Raw genomic sequence first — 25,976 nt, forward strand, 5'->3', positions numbered from 1 at the left:
GATTCTTCTGCACAATCTGACTTTGCTGCAGCCTGGAATTGAACTACTGGTTTCGTCCGGTCAGAGGAGAACTGGCCCCCCAACTGAGCCTGGTTTCTCCCAAGGTTTTTTTCTCCATTCTGTCACCGATGGAGTTTCGGTTCCTTGCCGCTGTCGCCTCTGGCTTGCTTAGTTGGGGACACTTCATCTACAGCGATATCGTTGACTTGATTGCAAATAAATGCACATACACTATTTAACTGAACAGAGATGACATAACTGAATCCAATGATGAACTGCCTTTAACTATCATTTTTGCATTATTGACACTGTTTTCCTAATGAATGTTGTTCAGTTGCTTTGACGCAATGTATTTTGTTTAAAGCGCTATATAAATAAAGGTGACATCAAGAGACTCTCTCAGGCACCTCCGCAGCATTTCCACTTCCTCCTTCAACGACTCAACCTGTTTCTCCAGGTGCTCGCCCGACTCCGGCACTCTCCATCTGGGAGAACACTCAAAGCATGCAGATTGGTCAAATAAATCAGTCTCGTCATCAACACGTCTGGCCATAGTATCAAAATCAGTTTGTCAATATGAAATTCAAAACAATGAATTGGCACAATATCATTTAACAAACAATTCCACTTGCACTAATTTATTGTATAATCAAGCAAAACGAATGGAATAAACAATTGGATAACCTTTGAAAAGAAAAAAAAAAGTTAACCATATAACAATAAATTCGGCATTTGTACATTTTTTTTTTCTTTTTTTTTTTATAATACCAGTGACAAGTTCAATATCACCAAACCACAATCACAGAGTCCATTAATTGTTTTCTTATGTCCGTTTTTTTTTTTTTTTCTCGTGGCAACACAGTGCGACCGTCGAGTAGTTATTACCCAACGACAAATCAAAATATAGCCTAGTAGAAGTTCAGGGAAAATCCAGTGCAAAAAAAAATTCCTCAAGTTCAATTCAACCAGTTCAACATTCAGTTCCAGCAAATGAACACAAATGAACGTAGCAACCAGGCCTGAATCCCTGAAACAGTCAAAGTTCACTAACAGTTGATCAGATTCACGAAGATTGCATCTATGACGACTTATCCACCTGAATGTGAACAAATATCCTCTGCGTCAGCAACACAAAATGTCCGCTACAGCGTCGTCAGGCGACTTGGGCCGTTCACTCTATACGCAGTGAAATTAGCCTCGTGTAAACTCCCACATGTCCACCTGGAGGATCAAAACATTCCTGCGTCTTCCTTCACAAACCGCCTCATCATCCGTGTAAAACCTCGCTTTAGATCCAGGGGCAGAGATGTCCCTGTTCGGGCGCCACTTGTAACGCATTGTGTCAGGAGGAGGAAAAAAATATGGATAGCTCACAAAGTTATTAGGCTAGACAGACTCACGGAGGCGATTGACATTTAACAACGACTCGCGTTTTATTTCTCCAATCGAACTCGGGCAATTGTCCGTCCCATGTTCCACCGTCCACAGCGTTACCAAAACAACCAAACAAGATTAAAACAAAATGATTTCCAAACAGAAATTACCCGCATACATGGGGGATTCGAGTCGCGGTTGTATATATTATCATACAGAGTGCAGACCGTTTTACAGGGAGCGCGCAGCTCTTAAAGGGGCCACACTTATTTCCACTCGTTACAAGACTCTTAGAAAAGCCATGTGGAAAGCAAATATTATAAAAATTGGTCTTTTAATGGAAACTACAAGATGGATTACTGTGGAAGTTTTTGGTGCAAAACTGGGACTAAGATCAATCAGAGTGGCACAGACAATGTTGAATTCTTTGATTTCTTCTGTCATGGAATCAACAGCCATTATAATCCACACTGATCTGTGATGATCCACGAGGATCTCTGAGTGAGTTTCTACATTATTACACTCTTACGCTCTTTGTGTGACACTGATGTTAAAGAGGAGAGATGTGAAGAGGAGAGTGATGCTCTCTCTTTCGTCTGATTCACTACAGGTTTAATGTAATTCAACATCAGATCATCTCAAACAATCATCAGATGAACAGTGAACAAGTGATATTTTATGTTTTATATGTTATGATGAGAATTGCAGCAGCTTGTAGATTCATGTAATAAAGTGAGGGTAACTTAATTCATTAATGGTACATTTATAATGCATCTTTATTGTGTGTTGTTTGATATTTTAGTTCATGGTTTGTAAGTGCATCATTTTATCATGACGTTAAGGCGCTCATCATTATTATTCATGTACCTTTTATTGTAGTGTTACCTAGAGAGTGTTTAGGAGGACAATGATATTCAACTCACCCTTCACAAAGAGAGAAACAGATCTTGATACTGATGAGGTTATTCCTCCATCTCTCCGTCCTCTGCACCAGTACTGACCCTGATCAGATGTAATTACTCCTCTGATAGTGAGAGTGTCTCTGTTTACAGTGCAACGATCAGATGTCTGTAACATTACACGGTCTGTGTCTTTATACCACTCATATCTCCACTCATATCTCAACTCATATCTCAACTCATATCTGCACTCATATCTCCAGCTACTGTAATCAGACTCAGTCTCACACGTCATAGTGACTGTCTCTCCAGTGAATACAGGACTGTCTGGAGTCACAGTCAGTGAAGATCTGGAGAAACCTGTGAACAGAAGAAAACAGACTCTGAACTGAACATCTGACTTAATGTAGCTGATAGTGATGTCATTATGATTAAAAACAGATTTGTTCAGAAAAAAGTTCAAATGAATGTAAAAAAAAAATATTCATTTTTTCACTGTAAAAAATTTAATGAGCTATTTACTTAAAAATAATTAAGGTAACAATATTTCACAATATATTTGAGTAGTTTTTCAGGCTTGATTTTTTAATGGAATCTACCTGAATAAATCATGTGAAATCTCCTAAATTAATTAATCTATGACACAATGAATTTAATACAATTAGGGAAATGTGCTCAATAATTTTATATTGATTGTGAGTGTGATTGTGAGTGAGGTCTGTTTGTATTTTGTTATTTTATACATTTACAAAACTGTATTCAGCCAATCAGCTCAAGTAGGAAACTACTTGAGAAATGCTGGAAAGTACTGCACTAGCACTAGCAAAGCTATTTGCTCATTAAACAAGACCTAACGCCTCAGAGGAGTAGAAACCACAACCACAAGCTCTGCTCTTCTGCACTGTGGTAACGATTACACAGTGCAATGTAACAGAAACTCTTACAAATGTCAAACATAACTGAACATTAAACATTAATAGATGCTTCCCTTCACTCAATACAAAATATAACGTAGCATTTAATTTCAAAATGTCCTTTCCATTTCCAGCTCTATGCAAAGCATGCTGGGAACTAACAATCACTTCTAAATTAAAACTGCAAAATTGAGCTAATTGTCTTAAAATAAATAGGCAGCCTTCTTTCCTTAATTATTTTAGTTTAATCAGTTCCCCAGTTCAATCACCAAAACTGCTTAAAAAAATGAGGAAAACACATCTCTTGGTTTTATTAGTAAAAAGTCCTCATTATTTTCTATACAACACTGAATCACAATTTCTTTAATGCAATCCACACATTTTTTTTTTTTTTTTAATATCACCTTATTTTTTTAATGAAAATTACAAGACCCATGATTCATTTTTTACAGTGTTGTTGTATGATTTGCATTTTGAAATAAGAAAGTTAAAACATCATTGATCAGTTCCTGTTCTGGCCCGCAGATGAGACTGTTTTCAGTCAGAGGTTTCAATAAAGCATCTGCCGTATTGACCCGAATATAAGACGACCCCCTTTTTCCAGATGTACCTTTTCCTAAATTATTTTCATATAGCAATTTTTTCCTATTTTAATTTTTGTTTCGAAAGTACGGTAAATGCTGCTAACATGTAACAACAATAATCAAATTTAAAAATATACACTTTTTTTATTTACCATAAAAATAACAGGTATCTCATTTGAATTATATAACATTTAGTCCATCCATCTCATAGTAGCCTACCAACATTTATATTAAAAGTAGAAGTTAAATCTTATTGTAGTCTTCAAATCTGGGTACTGTATTATGTTTTAAAATCACTTACAGAGAAAGTTTGGTCCCATCATGCCGCTGTAAGTATTTTCTTTTATTTTGTTTTCACTCACGATCTTTACAGCACAATACTATTATTAATTATTTCATGGCACACTCGTTTATGTGTTTTTGGCGCCGAGACACACCAAGATGACCGCGTTTGTTCAGATGTATTTCCAAGAAAAACAAACAAACAAAAATCGGTTTATATTCGAGTCAATACGTCATATGAACATTTAATTATTTAGCAGACGTTTTTGTCCAAAGCCACTTACAGATGAGAACAACAGAAGCAATCGAAGCAAAAAAAAAGCATCAATGTAAGAGATGTGACAAATCCTGGGGCCCGTTTCAGAAAGGAGGTTAAGTGAAAACTCTGAGTATGTTAACCCTGAAATGAGGGAAACTCTAGGTTTTCTGTTTCAGAATGGGAGGTTTGTCAAATCCGAGAAAGCAGGGTAAGTCAAGCCTGTTTCTAAAAGAGAGGTAACTTATATTCAGAGTCAGTTACCATAGTAACTTACTCAATGAACCTAACCTGGTCAAGAGCAGGTTTTCTTCGATAAACCCAGAGTTTCTTTCGGCATCCTACCCCTTTTTAAACACTTCATTGATGCACGCTGGAAAAATGCTCTTCTTACTCTCTTTTTTTCCCTAAGTACAAATATAAAAAAAAAATGTATAAAATAAAGATTGATTTAGTATATAAGAAAATGATATAAGATACTTAGTCTTGTTTCCTGGGGGAATCTAAATTAAGTGCATTTTACTTAAGTAAAATTATATGCCAGTGTGGTAATAAAAATAACCACACTACTTTTACATGGTAAATAGAATATATCACAATTTTCACTGTACATTTTTTTTTTGTAAATAGAATCTAGAGCTACTTGCACTTAACCTACTGTAAATAGGATCTATAGCTAAGAAAGTATGTTAATTCCACTTAGTGTTAATAGCCACTGCCATATTTTTCTTACTCTATTGGCAGATAATTTGTAAAATAAGAAAATTGCACTTAAAATATTATTATCAATATTATTATTTTATATATATTTTTTTTGCCCATGAGATACCATAAGATGATTAGCTATTAGTTCATTAATCTAACGTTCTGCTAGTTTTCACCTGTGATATAACACTGATAAGAATTAAATTTGTATCAAGTCTGAAGTATGCAGACGGCTTTTTGGCGGGAGCTGTTGCCATGGTGAATCGTAATATCAGTGCTCCTTTGATAATGGCTTTTTATAGTTGTGTCCCACATGCTTAACTCAGAGTCAGTCAATTTAGAGTTGATTAAACCAACTCATTTCAGCTGTTCTGTAACCGAAAACTCAGAGTTTCCAATCTCAGGGTAAGTCAACTCAGGAGTTCAAGTTTAAACTCACAGTTGGTTGAACCTCCTTAGTGAAACATTTATTTATTTATCCACCCATCATTTAGCATCTAAAATTACCTTGATCTGTACATTAGCCTTAATAACACAGTCATTAATTACAGTCTACATTTTTACAGCAAACTAACATTTCACCCTACTATTTTTTTTATCAGTGTTTTAGCAACATAAGGAACTACACAGACAAATGATTCTGGGAGAAGGTGAATGACAGCAAAATATAGACATAAATCATCAGCAAAGAGACAAATGTAGGATTCTCATATGATCCATGTAGACAAATAAAGTACTACAGCACAATTCACATTTGTTTAATAAATCAGATGTAGTCCAGTACAGCACAGTACCTTGAGTGAGTCCAGCGTGGATGAAGGACATCAGCACTAAAAACAGAAGAAACACAGATATGAAGCATTTCCATTCATTCAACACAATGCAGATCACTGAAACATGTCTAGAGTTTGAACTGAAAGTGTTTTTCTGTGTTTTGAAGCTCATCATGAGAACTGATGCTGGAGATTCTCCATCATTTAACATCAACACACACAATGACGTCACAGGAATCATGAACCGATACGAGAGTCGATTCACTGATGATTCACTGCTGCACAGAGAAACACTTTCAACCTCTGAGATTCACAACATACAACACATGAGCATATTCTCATTAACCAATGTGACGTCACACAGTCAAGCTCTGTCTCTTTAAGTGTTTCTGCTGCTTTTGAGTTTTCTTTATTAATGAAACCTGAGAAATTTTCAATCTGGTTTCTGACCGCATCACAGCTCATAGACAGCACTGAGATTGAGTTTACCAGCACAGATATTTTACCAGATTCAGTATTTAATTGAATATCATTTATTATCTTCAGGAGCGCTGTGTTTGCAGCCAATCGTAGACTTCTTGGGCCCTAGATCCTCAAGGTCTTAACCTTTTCTTTCAGAGCAGATTAACGGTCAAAACAACAGTGAGATAAAACATATAAAATTAAACATTTATTAATTCATAAAGTTATGAAAAATGTCATCATTATCTTTATTTATTTGAACATCTTGGTTCCACAAAGTTCTACATAGTAACACGGTTCAGCACAGCAGGCAAAACTAAAGGATACATGCGCAAGTGAAATAATTAAATAAATAAAAGAATGTGGATATGACGATCAAAAGTAGGCAGAAGCTTAAGTTATTGACACTTACCCCCTTTTATACATTTAAGCAGTGTTTAATGGGGAATCCAAAAATCACATCCAAAATCAGTCCAAAAACAAGAAACATGAAAAAACACACACAAGGGAACACGAGAAAGCCGGGTGACAGAAAACAAGGACTCCATGAAACAGATAGAGACAGGCTGGTTTATATAGATAGGTGAAAACGATGAAAGTGGAGACAGCTGAGTGCAATAACAGGTGTGCAATTAACCGTGATGAAAGGGACAAAGGCCTTGTTTTTTTTTTTTTTTTTTATAGTTTTTGTATTTCTCTTGGGATTTCCCCCATACCTTGTTACAGTTATGATGTTCCCGCTCAAAATATCTGGTCTAAAATCAGCTTATAAATCTATCTTTATGCAATATTATCACCAAATACTGAATTCAATATTTTTTTTCATCTTGTTTCCTGTTAATAAGGATTAATATTAATTTATTATTATTATCATTATTATTATTATTATTATTATTATTATTATTATTATTATTATTAACTGATTGATTGTAGGCATCTGAGCCTAAAGCACACTATTGCGATAAACAGTTAAAATTAGTTTCATATGTTATTGAATATTGAAGCTCAGATTAATGATGCCTGGCTACGATCAATCAGTTCCCGAAAACAAATGCATATTCTGTCCTAACTGAAGGAAAACAAGCTGACAAAAAAAATAATAATAATCCAGTATTTGGTGATGACAGCATACTGTTTTAACAGAGTTTGGTTCGACCTGCTGGTTCGTTTCATCTGGCCAGAGGTGAACTGACCCCCATTTGAGCCTGGTTTCGCCCAAGCTTTTTTCTCTATTCTGTCACCGATGGAGTTTTGGTTCCTCTGGCTTGCTTAGTAGGGATATCCAGCGATATTATTGACTTGATTGCACAGATACTATTTAAATTAAATTGAGCTGTACAATGGGATCTGAATTCAATGATGGACTGTCTTTAACTTAAAAAATAGTGTTTATTATTGTCCTTCTTCATTGACAAATTATTTTCCTATTTGATACTGTAAAGCTGCTCTGACATATGTATTGTTAAAAGCACTATATATATACAGTGGCTGCATCCGAAAACTGAAAAATGTGGGTTCGGAGGATGCATTTCAAAGTAGGAAGGCATCAAGGCACATTACTTCCTGTCTCCTGAGATGCCTTCATCTGGCCAGTTTTTGAAGGCAGCATGGATGTATCCTTTGCTACCTTTGAAATCCCAAAATCCTGGGTGTTCCATTCTGTGACAGTTAAGCCAAAAAATAAAGATTGTTGTTTTTGATCAATGTTTTCCACTTTTTATGTAATTTATAGTGAGAAATTAATATTAATCTGCGCAAGCGTGGAAAGCGCCGAAAATGATCTCTCATGTGTACATCAATTATTGTTTACACAGTTTGTGTGCAGATCTAAACATATTTAGGCATACACACTGAAAAAAATGTTATGTTGACTTTACTTAATTTTATTATGTCAAGTGGTTGCACAAAATATTTTTTCTAAATCCAGATATATTTTTTAGGTTGAGTGTACTTATATTTTATAAATTGGTTGTACTTATATTTTATAAGTTGATTTTATTAATAAAAATAAAAAAATGTAAAAAAAACATGCTGCAATGCATGCTGGGAGCCATGGATGAGTTTTGTACTACAATAATACCCAACATGCATTGCAGCATCTTTTTTCGTCACCATTGTTGAGGTTCATATTCTGATTATTCATGTCTGTGTGTGACTAATTTCTGTCATAGAAGAAAGATGTATAAGCACAAGATAATTGAAAAGTCCTTTTTGACTGATTTTGACAGAACCACTGGCTCTTTAAATGTTTTTTTTTATTGTAAACATCCAAACTAATTATAAACCACCTACTTAGTCTGATGTTTGACTCTGAACAACTCCATAGTTGATGATTGTCATCAACAAAATGCTGAATAACAACCAATATCTGATAATATTCTCTCTATGATTTTGAGTTATAACAAACATGTCTCATAAACACATGTTTACAACAATCAGAGAGAAATAAACTGAAACAGAAGTCAAGGGTCAGGAGCCCAACTAAAGCAAACACTGATCTCTAACATGGTTACTTCAAATGAAACAATAAATCAACATCTAAACCTTAGTTCATTCTCAATTAGATCTTCTGTAGACATCTGACAGAAATAAAGTGAGTCTGGTTATTAATAAGTGGAGCTGGTGATGCTGTTTGTGGGGTTGTTTAATCGGACTGGAAACTCCTTTTGGCGCCTATGAAAATGTGCATTTGCGCGCATTCGCACAGCATCAACTTAATATTTTCAAGCTGAATTTAATTAATTCACATGGCTTGGATTTAAATGCATGTAATTCGTATAAAACCAATTAATATTTATTAATTAAAATCAAAAACTAAATTTAAAAGGATTAAACTAGCAAAATTGAATTACGCTTAATTTAATTGGGGCCATAATCATTTTTTTTTCAGTGCAGGAAATCACAATGGAAGATGATTTCGATATATCAACAGACAACGTTAAATTTTTTTCACAACCATATTTACTTGAACCAGAATACATAGTCTCTCTGAGGTCTGAAGACGTGCTGCTGCATCGGATCCTTTCTCCATCGCTCTGAGTTCTTGAACAGAGATCTCTTCAAAATTGGAGGTGTTTTAGTAGCAAGTGTTGTGAAATGCCAACAGAAGTGGAGAGTATATGTTGTCACAAATGGAACATAGCAATGCCACAACTTAAAAGACGACGAGGACATTGACAGTATCCCATCACACACCTGCCTGACTGAAGAGTTTTCTCCGCTGTTGAGCAGCAGTGTTTTGCACATTGTGTTTAGTTTGCCACGTATAAACTGGAGGCGACATCCATGCCAGAGGGACCCAATGGCACGCTGTCAATAGAGTGAGTAATGTGTTGTATTTTTATTATTATCACAACGATTATAGGGTGCATTACAAACCAATTAATTCATTACAATTACTGCATTATATTTCCGACAGTGCAGATTGGTGGTGTATCTTGTGGTAAACAGTAAACAATGAGTGATGTACATACACAAGAGATCACTCCCGGCGCTTTCCACACTTGCGCAGACTAAGCCAGAACGCGTGCACACGCCAGACATCAGGAAGCACGCGCGCCCTCAGATCAGTTGGACGTGGTTGTGTACAAGAGGTAAAAACAATATAAATACTGTTCGTTTTCTTACACAAACCGCTCGTTTCGTGTCTTAGGTCATCAGTGTGTACATACGATGGGGAATTGTTTAATTTGGACTTCTCTGTGCATTCTCTTTGAGGTGGTGACCATAGACCTGCATTATGTCACAGGCAAGAACGGTTTGATCTAAAAATATAAGCTAAAACATATCAAAATTTAATTTGAAAGTGAACTATCCCTTTAAGGCAGTGCTAGATAACAATGGTGCTCAAAGTATTGACACTTTGAATACAGTTTTGACGTTCACTTAGGGTGTACTCACATTTGTTGCCAGCTATATTGAACATAATGGCTGTATGTTAAGTTCTTTTCAGAGGATAGTAAATCTACAATGCTACACAAGCAGCACATTGACTACTCGACAATATATCCAAGTTTCATTTCTATAGTATTGTCCCTTGAGAAGATATATTTATATGGTTGGGGTGTACTCACTTTTGTTAGATATATAAAGGTGACTACTGATTAGTATATACCTGAGACATTATAGTGGCCATGAAAATAATTTGAACACTAGGGTGTTTCCACTATAAACATCAGTATATTCTAAATGAGCCAAACTTATTTAAAGTGAATGAAGGGAACCTCAGTGCTTTTGGTTTTTGCAATGTAAATTGACAAACTATAAAAGGACCCAGAATTATGTTGTCTGAGTATGTACATTAAGTATGTTGCGAAACAATACATGTGTTATTTAAAATTAAGACAAAGTCACTTTCTGATTGTCAAGCATTAGTGGAACATGTTCATATGTTAATGTACCGAACTACAGCTGTGGTTTTTCTGCAAAGAACTGGAGAAGTGACTTTACACATCCGCTAAAAATGACAACGAGACAAACTTGGTAAAAACGACTGAAAAAGTGCCTCAGAAAACAGAAATTAGTTCTGAGAAAAGTCTGAGCATCATTCTTTAGGAGATGCATATTGTTGACATTGTTTATTGAAATGATATTCAGCCATTTTTTTAATATGACTGGGACCATTTTTTTTATTATTTTTTTATTTTTGAGGGGTGGGGGCAGGGGCGGAGTGGGACCAAAAAGTAAGTAAATGCTGAAATCGAAAATTAGAATAAAATGACTGCACAACAACATTAAATACCAAGTGTAATAATTATTATTTAAAATATCTTGAAGTCAACAACAACATACAATAATAACAGAAAATAATAAATGACAGACATGTTTTTCCCCAAAGGATATACATGTTTAGAACAGACCTAAACAGGCCATTCAACAGTTGCTAATATATGCCGCGTTTCCACTGAAATTACCCTGAACATATGTACCAGGAACTTTTTTTCCCAGGAACTTTCGGCGTTTACACCACGGTGTAAAGTACCGGGAAGATTAGACAAATAGACTGGTGATGTAGGTCTGCGCGTGTTTCTCAATACAAAGTGCGCTGATTTTGGACGTGTATCCTCGGTAGTTCAGACTTTGTGCATTTGACTCCACGACAACACAAAACCGGTAATTCTGCAAACAGCAGCGTACTTGATAACATCAGCCAGCTGACCATGGCTACTGCAATTTTCCTCTCTGTATATTTACAATAAAACGAAATAGGATATCAAACACCTCTGCCTCCTTTCGTTTTCATTTAAGCATAATAACAGCTGCAGAAATGTACTGAGTTCAGGGATATGTGTATATATACAGCCATTACAATGAAACGAAATATTATATAAGACTGCCTTTTTTATTTTAATTTTAAACATATAGATAAATTGAATACAGACCAAAGATAACCTGTTAGATTTAACCAAAACGAAATATATTTTATGTTTAACCACTAAAGAGACATCAGAGCCAGCGGCACACATCAGAAGGTCTAGCCGAGGTAAGGCTGCTCTCTGCGGATACATGAGGACTGAGCTCCCGCTGATCGCGTGGAGCTGACCTTCTCCAAAATTGGCGAAACAACACATTTTTAAATAGGACCTGTCTTTATAAATAAACCACAGATTTTAGTTTTAAACAACTACATTATTATCAAATACCACTGCCTCCTTTCGTTTTCATTTAAACATAATAACAGCTGCAGAAATGTACTTACTTCAGGGAAATGTGTATATACAGTCATTACAATGAAACTAAATATTATATAAATTTGCCTTTTTTATATGCATTTTAACATATAAATAAATTGAATACAGACCAAAGATAACCTGTTAGATTTACCCAAAACGAATTATATTTAATGTTTAACCACTAAAGAGACATCAGAGCCAGCGGCACACATAAGAAGGTCTAGCCGAGGTGAGGCTGCTTCTCGGCAGATAGATGATCAAGATAGTGGAGCTCACCATCTCCGAGATGGGCGAAACACATTTTTTAATAGGTGCTGTCTTTATAAATAAACCACAGATTTGAGTTTTAAACAACTACATTCTCGTCTGAAATACTTTTAAAATTACATTTCATGACACAATAACAGTAATATTTTTAAAATGATCCGAATAAATGGTGGTTGAACCAATGCTGCGTGAACTCAACCAATCAGGATGTTTAGCGCCCAAGTCCCGCCCCCGAAAGTTCCAGAACTTTGAAAAAGTACCACCTCGCCAGCAGGGACTTTCTGAGGGGCATTTTTTTACCCGGAACTTTATTTAGTTCCTGGTCCCTGCGGTGGAAACACACCAAGTACCAGGCCAAAGTCCCTAATTCCTGGGTAAAGTTCCTGCGGTGGAAACGGGGCAATAGATGCTTTGACTATACACAAACATAAGTGGTATTGGGCATTGTAGCACTAGTGAGTGTACACACACACACACACACACACACATCTCTCTCTCACACACACTCTCTCACACACACACTCTCTCTCTTTCTCTCTCTCACTCACACACACACTCACTCACTCTCTCTCTCTCTCTCTCTCTCTCTCTCTCTCTGTCTCACACACTCTCTCTCCCTCCGCCCCTCTCTCTCTCTCTCTCTCTCTCTCTCTCTCTGTCTCACACACACTCTCTCTCTCTCCCTCCGTCCCTCTCTCTCTCTCTCTCTCTCTCTCTCTCTCTCTCACACACACACACACACACACACTCCTCAAAAAGACCAAAAAATTGCAAGAGATGAAAAACAGCTGTCAGAAAAGAGAAATATGTCAATTTGTCATCACTCCCACAAACAGTATTAGAAACACTCACAGCAGCATTAACTAGTTTTAGTTATAAATGTGAATACATATTTTTTTTAAATGCAAATATAAAACACTTTCCAGGATTTATGTTAATGATGACCGTTAAAACGCATCATAATCACCCTGTTGAAAAGGGTCAATTTTCAAGGTGACACGACACCTTGCTCATTAACTAAGCCAAGGGAAGTTACTCGTTTTAAAACTAGGAAATCTACCATCCACTGAAGGACAAATTCAAGAGTACCTCAAAAGTAAAATATTAATTTGTCTCATATTCACCTCAGCTACTTTTAAATGTCACAAGCTTTTGGCTGGCTGGCTGGTAGCTGGTGCTAATTCTCATCTGTGCCTAGCTTTGACAACATATGCCTCAGATTATTTCACCTGTAGTAACTTTGCTTGTTGATGCCCAGAACATGTCTGATATTTTGGAGCATTTCTCTGCCTACTCCTCCATATTTTTTTTTCCTTTTGAGTTGTACCTTCTCAGCGCCACCTTTCAGTTTTCTTTTTTGCCTTTCCATCATTTAACTCACTCACACGGACATTAGATTTCCAAAACGTAACGAGGACAAAGAGGTGTTCGGTGGCTTTTTACATCAAAGGCCGATAGTCTATGCCATTTGGGGAGGAGCCGCTCACTAACCCCTATATTTTTTTAAATCCTAGACATGGTTGGACCTGCCGAACGGGTTGAGCACTTTTATATACTGTGTTGGGCAGAGAGGCTGCAAAGTTTGACCAGCGGGAAGCGGCCGCAGATCAGGCCGCCAGATGGTGTTAATATAACTTGTATAACTATTGTATAACTAATGTATAACTATTATACCTCAAGACACTACCGGCCCACCAGGAACACTCTACTCGACTCTACCGATTGCAACTACGCTACTGGGTGGGTTTGGGGGCACTATATGGATAATTCATTTTTTGTGCAAGAGGGACAAAAATAATTGAAAGTCTCTGAGCCTCTAAAGGAGAGTTTATTTAAATATACAGATTAATAACACAAATATATCTGATTAAAAATAATCTAAGAAAGAATGAGTATCTCAAAAACAGTAAAAGCACATGTCCACAGAGTGTCCATCTTTCACAATCAGCTCAGATAAATGCATCTTCTCTGAAACTCTGTATCTGATCCACACAAAACATATAGCATAATATTAATCTGAACAATAAAGATATGATAAACAGCACTCCTGTGGATTCACAGACCCTCATACACACAATAATTATTTATCTTTAGCTAAATACTTTTAACAACAGGAAAAACTAAACAAAAACAAAACACACCTGAAGATAGAGTAGAATATAATGAAATACTCACAAAGCATGAGAGGCAGTGCACTGGACCCCATGCTGACACATTAACAGACTGTTTTAACAGTGATGCGTCGCTAAATCAGACACTTCCTGTGTTTAATACTTCAAGAGGAGATGAGGGAGGAGACACAACTCTACACAGAAACACAAAACAGGAAGAAAAAGAGATGCATTCTTGTCAGGATACATGACAGGAAGCAAAATGCAAGGAACAATTTATTAAGAGTATCAATGAGAAAGGCTTCAGTTGATGGCGGGTGGCGCAGGCACCTCGATGGCAGCACAGGATGGGTGAGTTGGTGAATTGAGTGCGCTGGTGAGGGATGATGAAAGGATGAAAGGTCCAGAAGTTATTAGGTGCAGCTGCCCACATAACGTTATTAGGTAACGCCCACATCAAACAATCAGCGACGTCACATGAGACGAGGAGGAAACAATGCATTCGGTAATATGCGGTAATAAAATCTAGCACAATATGGGACCAGGGTCTCGAAGGGACCGGCAACGTAACCCATCTGGGTGTCGATTGTAAGTCTTACCAGTGGTGCGAACTGAGCAAGCCAAAACAAAACTGTGAACCTCGCGAGCCATAAGTGGCCACCAGAATCGTTGCTTGACCAAAAACTTAGTATGGTTAACTACTGGATGACAAGCCACATTGGAACAATGCCCCCACTGAATAACGACGGACGTAATCCCTCCGGCACAAATAACTGATTCCGTGGGTACCAGGGCAGAGACGTTACCCCTTCTAAGGCCGTCTTGACCTTCGATTCAACCTCCCATGTGAGTGTGGAGACCACTAATGTCTTGGGTAAAATACACTCGGGAGTAGACGGACGTTCAGAACGGTCAAAAATTCTCGACAAAGAATCGGGTTTGATGTTCTTGGAACCCGGGTGGTACGAAAAAAAAGTGCCCACCTAACCTGCCTGTATCTCAACCTTTTGGTGGTTCTAATGTATTCTAGATTCTTATGGTTGGTCCATAATATAAAAGGTACCCCCGAGCCTTCTAACCAGTGGCACCATTTCTCCAGTGCCATCTTGACTGCCAATAACTCTAGGTTACCAATATCATAATTACGTTCAGCAAGGGATAACCGATGGAAAAAAAACGCGCATGGGTGCATCTTACCGTCTATGGGAGAACGTTTGGATAGCACTGCACCTACCCCCACATCCGACGCATCGACCTCCACCACAAACTGACGTGATGGATTGGGGTAATTAACCCTTAAGGCGCCAGGTTTTTTTGGAAAGAAATGTTGTATTTTGACATCAAGATTTCAAAAGCTTGTGGCTTGAAAGGACTTAAAGATAGAGATCTACTGTCAATTAGAAAAATGTTTGGCATGATCGAAAGTTTATTTGGGGTGTAAATATACTCATCCGATTTGCATAATATGACGTCACGATATGAATTTCATATCATTCAGGAAATATTAGATATTGAATTGATGTTAGAACTTATTTGCATGTTTTTGTGTGTGTTTTTATTTTTTTTTTATCTTCATTCCAAATTATCAGAAAACAGGTAGCCAACAATAAAACAGGAGAAAGTACTAAATTATTACTATATTACTACACTATATAGTAGTAAAACACAAGTGAACAGTAGCCTACTTTTTGATCAGTACATCAGTAATATTCAGGAAATAATAGATATTGAATGGATGTTTGAACTTATTTGCAAGTAATTTTTATTTTTTTATTGTTGTTTTCGTGTTGTTGTTGTTGTTGTTGTTGTTTTCTTTGTCTTTTTATTCTCATTCCAAATGATCAGAAACAAACAAACAAACGGGAAAAGTAGTACATTATTACTATATTACTAAATTACATGTGCCTATTTTTTGATCAGTTGACCAGCTATCTGCCCAATCAGGTATCTATGTGACACAGTTCGTAGTTCTTGAGAGTATGGTTCCTCTAATTCATTGCATGACACAGCATAGAGCGCACCTTCTCCACACAGACTGCACCTGGACTGTCTGCCGGCCGCGCATTAGAGCGTGTGTGATCAGCAACAGCTCTCCTATGGACACTATGACCACATTCACCTCTGCCTTCCACATCCCCGTTGAGCAAAGGGTCGAAATGATCGCTTGTTTGTGCTTCGTGAACACTTTCGCCTTGCACGGCGGCACCATTGCGCTGCAAAGATGTATCGCGAGAAGCGCGTTCATTAGACGGCCGATTGTCATTTCCAAAAGGCAAATATTCCCCTTCAGAGTCAGAATCGGCGAACAACATTTGCAACACATCCTCGCGGTACAACTTTGTATTAGTCATCTGGCGATTTTCTCTCATAAATCTCACCATTTACACTCACGCTATGAAATGAATTGCTTCCGCATCAATGACATGAGAGCTCACTTCCTCTGCTTTTTCCTCGAACACTTTGAACAGAAACATTGCATAATGTCTAGTGGAAGGGAATACAAATGAGATATTACACCATATAATGAACTATAGTCTATTTTATTATGTATGACGCCTTGTCGCAATTTTGTGACTTTGGCGCTTAGAGGGTTACAATGGGGGCTGAAACGAAGCAACCCTTCTGTTTGGCAAACACAGCCTCAGCTGTGACTTGGGTCTGGGGGAGGTCAAGGTGGTCAGAGGTGTGGCTAGTTGGCTGAAGTTGCAAATAAAACACTGGTAGAAGTTGGCGAACCCGGGCATCTGGACTTGGCCAATCTACTACAGCCTTAACCTTCTCAGGATCCATACGCATTCACTCAGTCGACACAATGTACCCCAGAACAGACTGTGCATGAAAAGTGAATTTCTCCGCCTTGACAAAAAGCCCATTCTCTAGCAACCTCTGAAGCACTCATCGGACGTGATGCACGTTTTCCTGGAGCGAAGAGGAAAAAATCAATATGTCATCCAGGTAGATATATAGGAGCTGGTCGACCATATCCCGCAGCACGTCGTTGACGAATGCCTGGAAGACTGCTGGGGAGTTGGACAAACCGAGGGCATGACCAAGTATTGAAAGTGCCCCCTGGGGGTGTTAAAAGCAGTCTTCCATTCATCCCCCTCCCTAATACGGACCAAAAGATAAGCATTATGTAAGTCCATTTTCGTGAAGATTAATGCTCCCTGCAACCTCTCGAAGGCTGAAGTCATCAACGGCAAAGGATAAGTATTCTTTACCGTGATGCTGTTCAGTCACCGGTAATCGATACAAGGTTGCAGAGACCCATCCTTCTTCCCCACAAAAAAGAACCCCACCCTGGAGAAGAGGAAGGGTGGATGAACCCTGAAGCTAGAGAATCAGAAATATATTTCTCCATAGCCTCCCTTTGCGGAATAGAAAGTGACTTACCTGACAGTAAATCTATGGCACAGTCATAGGGACGATGCGGAGGAAGAGAAGCAGCACAAGACTTACTGAACACTTCCTTCAGGTTGAGGTACTCCGCAGGCACGTTAGACAAATCCACTGCTTCCTCCTGAGACACAGACATGGAAACAGACGGACAGGCAGACACAAGACAAGACTCATGACACTTATTGCTCCAGGCCAAGACAGATCGCAGTTGCCAGTCTACTTTAGGTTGTGACGGATGAGCCAGGGGTATCCAAGGACTATTGGTGCAAGAGGAGAGTCCAGTATATGAAAGAACATGATTTCCGGGTGGTTGCCTTACGTGATGAGGTTAATTTCTCCAGTGGTGAGTGAAATGACAGGAAGTTCTTGGCCATTGAGGGCGTAAACAGTGATCTTGTGAGTGAGTGGTTTGAGGGGAATCTGAAGTTTGTGTGCAAGTGCATGGTTCATGAAATTACCTTCAGCCCCGGAGTTCTGAAGTGCTTGACAGTCGTGGGTGTGCTGACCATCTCAGTTTTACCGGAAGGAGCGTAGATGATGAGGAGGACTTCTCGGTGGAGATCCCACCCAATAGTAGCCTCAAACTTACTATCGGGCTTGGCCGTGCATCAACTCTTAGTGCCAACTCAACCTAGCTATGCGTTCTATACTAGACTAACTGAGACTTGTCATGGCACTTGTATACTGTTGTTGTTCTCTTGTTGACCTGACTGCTTCTATTATTCTCATTCGTAAGTCACTTTGGATTAAAGTGTCTGCTAAATGATTAAATGTAAATGTAAATGTAACACCGATTTCTCTCCTTGTCGCAGGTCTGCAAGCATTCTGGCCGCTTCCCTCCCGGCGACGGCTTGATCGAACACTCGTTTCACTTTAGCCGCCAGCGTCTGGAATGAGGCCCAGCATGGATCTTGGTTCTCCCACACCGCCATCCCCCATAATGCCGCTCTCCCAGTCAGCAATGTCAACATGAATGCAACATTGGCTCGTTAATTATGGAATGTCCTGGGTTGAAGAGAAAAGTGCATTGAGCATCATGTTAGAAAAGCTCTGCAGTAATTCAGCTCACCAGAGTATGATTTCTGGAGGTATGGGAGGCGCAGTGGGAGCTCGTGGGAGTTGTAACTGCTGGGTGAGCTCAGACACCTCCGCGCCAATTCCTGAACAGAGCGACCTGTGTAGTTAAGATTCTTCTTCTGGGAATCCATCCTTTGAACACTGGCGCTGTGGAATTCCTCCAACGGCGATGAGGGGTTACTCCCTGCTTCCATGTTTGGTCAGATCATTCTGTGGGGATAGAAGACAGAAAAAATGCAAGTAATGATTTATTAGGAGTAACAATGAGAAAGGCTTCAGTTGACTGCGGGCAGCACAGGACGGGTGAGATGGTGAATTGAGTGCGCTGGTGAGGTATGATGAAAGGTTCAGGTAATGTCGACATAATCCACAAAACACAGAACTGGAACAAAACCATGAGAATGAATGCAGAGCAGGGGGAAAACATGTAGCACGGAGGACTTCAAACAATGATCTGACAAAGAAGAGACGAAAGACAGGGCATTAAATAGGCAGTTGTTATTAGGTGCAGCTGCCGCTGATCACTGATGACATCCCACATCAAACAATCCGTGACGTCACATGAGACGAGCAGGAAACAATGCATTCATGAACCGTGACAATTCTAAGATATTTAGCTGCTCTTTCAGTGCAAGCAAGTTGTTAAAGCTGTTTTGTGCTTGAAAGGATTGTTTCACAGAGAATGTCTCCAGTAATTGTTCTCACTCTCCATTATTTTGTTGTTCACACAGTCAGAGCTGCACACATTACAGACAGACTGGTAAATAAAGTAAAACCATGAGGTGAATAATGGAGGCCTGTTCATGTAAGTCCTGCTCTTATTTGAGTTATCCTCACGTCAACAATAGCAGCGGCTCGGTTAATGACAACTAATGAAAGTGAAAGTGACATGACATGACATTCAGCCAAGTATGGTGACCCATACTCAGAATTCGTGCTCTGCCAGAATTCGATTTAACCCATCCGAAGTGCACACACACAGAGCAGTGAACACACACACACACACACTGTGAACACACACCCAGAGCAGTGGGCAGCCATTCAGTGGCGGTGCCAGGGGGGAGCTAGGTGGTGCTGCAGCTCCCCCTATTATAGTCATAGCACCTGCCCAGCACCCCCAAGAAATGTCTGTATTTTTTTATATTTATATTTTAATGTCATGTTTGAATATTCTTTTTCATGTTTTTAAAATAGGAATCAAATAATACTTTAATATATATATTTTTTAGTCTTTAATAACATGAGGCCGAAACAGGTGATCTTCTTTGTCCAATGGGCGCAGCCCCCCGCGAACCTTTGACCTTAACGCATTTCAGCTTGTTTTTGATAGCGAGTTTTAGCCAAGTAAAATACACCATGGATCGTTTTTTGCTCCCTAAACGTCCACGTTCTGAGTCACACCCTGAAACAAGAAACGAGAAATCGAGGATCAGTATTCATGGCTAGAATACAGCGTGATCAAGGATGCCGCATTTTGTTTTGCGTGTAGGCATTTTCTGAAACGAGGGCACGGATTTCATGTAGAGCCAACATTTACAAGCAGCAGCAACGGATTTAACAACTGGCGAAAAGCATCAGCATCTCTGAAGAGCCATCATGAAAGTATGGGACACAAATTTGCTATGGAAGGATGGAATGAGTTCAAGCAAAAAGAGACAAGCGGATCTAAAATAGCAAACCTGCTTGATAAAGGACATTCTGCGTTAGTTATGGAGAACAGAAAATACATGAAGGCTGTGGTGGAGAGCCTGCGGTTCACAGCCTGTCAAGGGATCGCACAGAGAGGTCACAGAGAGGGCGAGTCGTCACACAACTTGGGAAACTTTCGTGAGTTGCTGCATGTTATTGCTAAGTTTGATCCAACAGTGGACAAGAAGTTAGCTACCAACCCATCAAACGCTAAATACACTCACCATGATATTCAAAATGAGATATTTGCTGTAATATCAGAAATGATAAGAAAGAAGATAAGTGATGAGGTAAGAGATGCCGAGTGCTTTGCTGTTTTGGTGGATGAGAGTAAAGATATAAGTAAAATAGAGCAGATTTCTGTTATCGTGCGGTATTTGCAGCCAGAGTCAGGGGAAGTGCATGAGGAGTTTTTGCATTTCACTGCCGCAGATGGATTGGATGCAGACTCTCTGCTAGCCAGCATCAAACACACACTCAGTCAGTGTAATATTGATATACATCACTGTGTCGGTCAATGCTACGACGGAGCATCTGTGATGTCAGGATGTAATAATGGTGTGCTGGAAAAATTCAGGAAGGAGGTGCCGCAAGCCATCTATATACATTGTCATGCACACAAGCTGAATTTAGTGTTAGTGGACTGTGTGCATAATGTCAGCGCTGCAGCAGAGTTTTTTGGGACACTACAAATGCTCTACAAGTTTTTTTCTGGATCCGTGGTGCATGGTCTATTCATGAGAAAACAAAAAGAGCTCGACCCCACAGCACAACCAGTGGAACTCAAGAGACTGTGCGATACTCGCTGGGCTTGCCATTATAATGCGATCAGCGCCGTCAAGAAAACTCTCCCCGCTATCCGAGCCACCCTGTGTGATGTCATCACTCAGTCACACCCACATCGGAGGGCAGAGGCAAGAGCCATCAGTGCCATCATCGATGAGAAGTTTGTTTTGCATCTCATCATGTTTGAGGATTTATTTAGAACAACAAAGTTCATGTCAGATCAGCTACAGGCCTCCAATTTTGACCTCATTGCGGCAGAGGATTTGGCCCAGTCTGTACTTAATGCTCTAATAGAAAAGCGCACAGACGCTAAGTGGAAAGAAATCCAACAACAAGCAGAGACTCTGTGTGCAAACACAGGCACAACACATACTTCACGTGAGAAAAGGCAGACACAGAAAACTCGACACCTGGAGGATTTTATTGTGGAGGCCCCGATAGAGAGAACACAGACAGACAATACTGATGACATGAAAACACACTCTTTTTATCCAGTTATAGACAGGTTGATAGCGGAAATGAATCGGCGCTTTTCAACAGAGGCAAATGATGTACTGAGAGGTGTGCCAACTCTCAGCCCAAAACACACATCATTTTTGGACAAACAACTTCTGCTGCCCATGGCCCGGCACTATGGTGTCAGTGAGGAAAACCTGTCAGCAGAGCTCTACCAGGTGCGGCGGCTTCTACAAAGGAAGGAAGAACAGGGACATGCCATCCACAGCACACAGGAGTTCCTATCCTTAATGCGGCCATATAAAGATGCATTTATGGACCTGTACACGTTAATATGCATAGCCCTGACACTTCCTGTCACATCAGTGAGCTGTGAACGCAGTTTTTCTTGCTTGGGCCGTGTAAAAAACTACCTGAGGAACAGCAGTGGAGACGCTAGGACCAGTAATCTGGCACTTTTGGCTATAAACGCGGAGAGAACGAGGACCCTTGACTGCGATAACATCATTGATGCCTTCGCACTCAATCACAGCAACAGACGTATTGTTTTGTTGTGAAGACATCTATGGTAAGTGCTTGATTTCCCCCTCTGTTGGCTGTTACAAATTTAATTAATTCGGTGGTTGAAGCACAAATCTTGGCTCTTCATAGTTGCATAATGCTCCAACAATAGGAACACTGCTGATTCATCATTAGACTAGTGTTGGTAAGTTACTGGCTGTGTGATTTCGTGATCTGAGCATTTTAGGCCGAAGCGTGTGTCTGTTGCCTTCTGTTGTTGCTGTTTGCTGCTCCGTTGTATTCAGGGCTCAAGTGTGACATAATTGTGTGAAATAATATTTTCAGAGGTTTACATTGAAAGGCTTATGTATGTATCTATAGCCCTTGCGTTGAATATATATATACATATATATATATATATATATATATAGGAATGAATATAGTTAATGCGGGCGTGTACGCATACCAAAGGGGGTCCGATGCGACCTCTATAATGAGACGCCGCAAAATTTAAAGCACCTTCTTTTAAGTGTTGAGCACCCCCATAGCACCTGCAACAGAAAATCTCTGGAGCCGCCACTGCAGCCATTTATGCTGCGGCACCCAGGGAGCAGTTGGTGGTTCGATGCCTTGCTCAAGGGCACCTAAGTCGTTGTATTGAGGGTGGAGAGAGCGCTGTATATGTACTCCCCCCACCTACAATTCCTGCCGGCCCGAGACTCGAACTCACAACCTTTCGATTGCAAGTCTGACTCTCTAACCATTAGGCCACGACTTCCAAATCGATCTTCCAATTAATCTACTTTTACGCAATAATTGATATAATTAACAATAACCCAAATGCATCTGGTATTAAATTCTGGCAATATCTACATATTTTCCACAAACAATTTGTAGTTTATTAAAACATGATTTCTGTATTATGAACAGACAACAATCACCCAGAATGTTGCTATAGAAATATATGAAGAAACTAAACTAATAGATTAAGTTTAAGATGTTTCACATTTCTTTTAGTATGGTCACACTATCAGCAACAAAATGTGAGCATTGTGGGATTATAAATTTATAAAATGTTAAATCTCCAGTATAATAGTAGACACTTTGAGGTAATAAAACTGACATTCTGAGATGATCAAGTCAAGCAGACCAGGTTTCTGAGACATTAACCTTTTGTCATCATGCCCATCCTGAATATAGGGCAAGGTCCCAACATAAAGGTGCCTGCTAAACTCAAGGCACAGCTGTGCCTTTGTCTCTATGATAATGTAAAAGTATCAGCGATACTATCAGGCACCTCTGTATTTAAATGACACTGTTATGCTGATTAGATCAAGGCTGGGAAAATGCCAGTGTCAGGCACTTTCCTGATTCCATTTGCATGCTTTGTTTAAATGGGCTTGGGCCCAAATTCTGCTGAAGATTACCCAAGAGTCTCCTGGTCTTCGTTTCTGAGTTCCCAACAGTTTTTGGTGCCGTGACCCGGATAGAGCTTCTCACCTGAATCCAGATTTAAACTCAACAAAGATCTGACTTCATTCCATACTGAATGTTTCCGTACAACCAATGGTTGGTGAGTGTACCTCTATCCAAAAGAACCTTTAAGACCAGAACAAATTTGTTACCCTCTGCGCCGTCAGAGAAGAGTTAACAGACAGCTGTAGGGATTGGTTAACTAAGTTACCCTCTAAAAATTATATTTTAGAGATTAAAGATATCCTCTGTTCAGGCAGGGAAGATTAGCATCACATGCTAATATTGTGTTACCCTCTGTCTCGGCAGGGAAGTTTAGCGTAAAGTGCTAGAAGTTTGTGTTATCCTCTGTATCGGCAGAGAAGAATTGTTAATATTTGGTACCCTCTGTTGATCAGAGAAGTTTTAGTGTTTTGATTGTGTGGTAAAAAAGAAACTCACAAAATGTTTAGAAAGAATGCTAGATTGATCCCCACAACTGAAAAAGTTGGTCTCGCGACTCCTTTGTGGTCAGATAGCAAATTCAAATCACTGTTACGAGTGCAAATGAACCTAATTGTCACTGAGAAAGTTGGACAAGAACTAACTCAGATATATGATATCCATCCAGACAAGACTTGGTCTGTAGATGAGTGTAAAAAGGTACTAGGAGCATGTATTCGCAAGAACAATTTGAAAGGCATTATCTGCTGCCACAGAGAATTTGCCTTAGCGCTAGCTACGCAACAGTCTCAGCGTAACTCAGAACTAGAGGAACAGAACAAAGAGCTCAGAGCTAGAGTATCCTATTCTGACTAAGAAATTGAATCGCAACAAAGCTGCAGCAAAAACTGATGTGGAAGAAGTTAGTCAGACTGATAGCATTTATCCTGATTTACAAACTTTCTTTGAAACAGATGTAGCCATCCAGTCAGTAACTAATGTGCCAGTAGATTATGTTAAGGTATGTGGTGCTAGGAGGAGATCTCAGGGAATTGAGGGAACTGAAAGTGTTCCTCCCAACTCTTCTGTTGTTCAAACACAAACTGTTGCCAAAGCGTTAAGACCTAAAGATATAGAGAGACTATCCCAGAGCTTACCTTCAGCACGCAAAAATTTTACTGAATTCAGAAGAGCATTGATCATTGATCACTGTTATGCTGATTAGATCAAGGCTGGGAAAATGCCAGTGTCGGGCACTTTCCTGATTCCATTTGCATGCTTTGTTTAAATGGTCTCCACCTCCATGTACCCCTCCTCCTAGAAATGTATATATACTACAGTGCATTAATGACTAGTCAGACTTTTGATGACTACAGCGCCATGCAGAGTGTTCTAAATAAAGAATTCTGCTGAAGATTACCCAAGAGTCTCCTGGTCTTCGTTTCTGAGTTCCCAACAGCATCAACACATGTATAAGTGACTTTGTGTGAATTACATATACTGTCACACACACGTGATAGATACAGTTTTGATATACATTTAAGAAAGCAGACCTTACAGTTTGAGGCAAAACAACTTTATGAAAAGAATATAAACTGTTAGTATTAGGAGCCTGACCGGTTTTATGTTCCCCAATCCATACAGCATAACTGTACCATGCAGATACAGTTAAAAAGTAATTCACATCATACAAGTTTAGTAATAAACACTTGCCACAACATCACAGACTGGAGCAGGGCCACAAAAAGCCATTAAAAGTTGATTGCCTCAGGTAATGTGCTTGTTTAACTATCAATATAGAGAAAAAGAACTAGCAGAAGCTTTTCACTAGAAGTTTTTGTTTCAGTTTGGCTGGATTACTGTTGCTTTACCGTCAGATAAATTATAAGAAAACAGACTCTTGAATGTGTAAATGAAAATGACATGCATGTTGCTGTGACTCTTTTGCTCTTATGATAGTATTTTGAGGTTTATAAAACTAAAGATGAATAATAAGAATAACTATCTTCCCTGCTCTGGTTAAAACTATAGAGCAGAAATCGGGGAGATGTCAAAGCACAACAATTAGCTCAACCTTTATTAGGCCTCTTAACACTTCTGTCATTTTCTCATCACAAACAGCTTCTAAAGTTAACAAACAACAATGTGTCTTCAATGATGAGCTAAAGAAACCAGTGAAAAAATGTGAATCATATTGCTGTTACTCTGTATTTTCTTTTTTTTTTTTTTACTACCCATGGCGTGAGAAAAATGATGCCCACTCTACAGAAACAACCCACAAAATGCTGTGGCTTCCACAACTTATGTCTACAAACCACTGACAGAAATGTCTACAGAACTCACATCGACTATGAATGATACAATTATATTAGAG

At 39.0% G+C, this 25,976-nt stretch overlaps 1 protein-coding gene across 1 annotated transcript in view; it reads right to left on the bottom strand.

Moving 5' to 3' along the window:
• The window catches only part of LOC132128375 (Fc receptor-like protein 5), a 125,919-nt gene extending 111,483 nt beyond the window's left edge, over positions 1 to 14,436 (bottom strand). Inside the window, exons 1-2 of the mRNA XM_059540173.1 lie at positions 14,364 to 14,436; positions 5,809 to 5,844 (exon numbers count right to left, since the gene is read on the bottom strand). Of these exons, the coding sequence (XP_059396156.1) occupies positions 5,809 to 5,844; positions 14,364 to 14,394 (67 nt within the window). The 5' untranslated portion in view covers positions 14,395 to 14,436. The remainder of the gene's footprint in view (positions 1 to 5,808; positions 5,845 to 14,363) is intronic.
• Positions 14,437 to 25,976: the final 11,540 nt, after the last annotated feature.

This window comes from Carassius carassius, chromosome 3, assembly GCF_963082965.1.
Source record: "Carassius carassius chromosome 3, fCarCar2.1, whole genome shotgun sequence".
Lineage (NCBI taxonomy): Eukaryota > Metazoa > Chordata > Actinopteri > Cypriniformes > Cyprinidae > Carassius > Carassius carassius.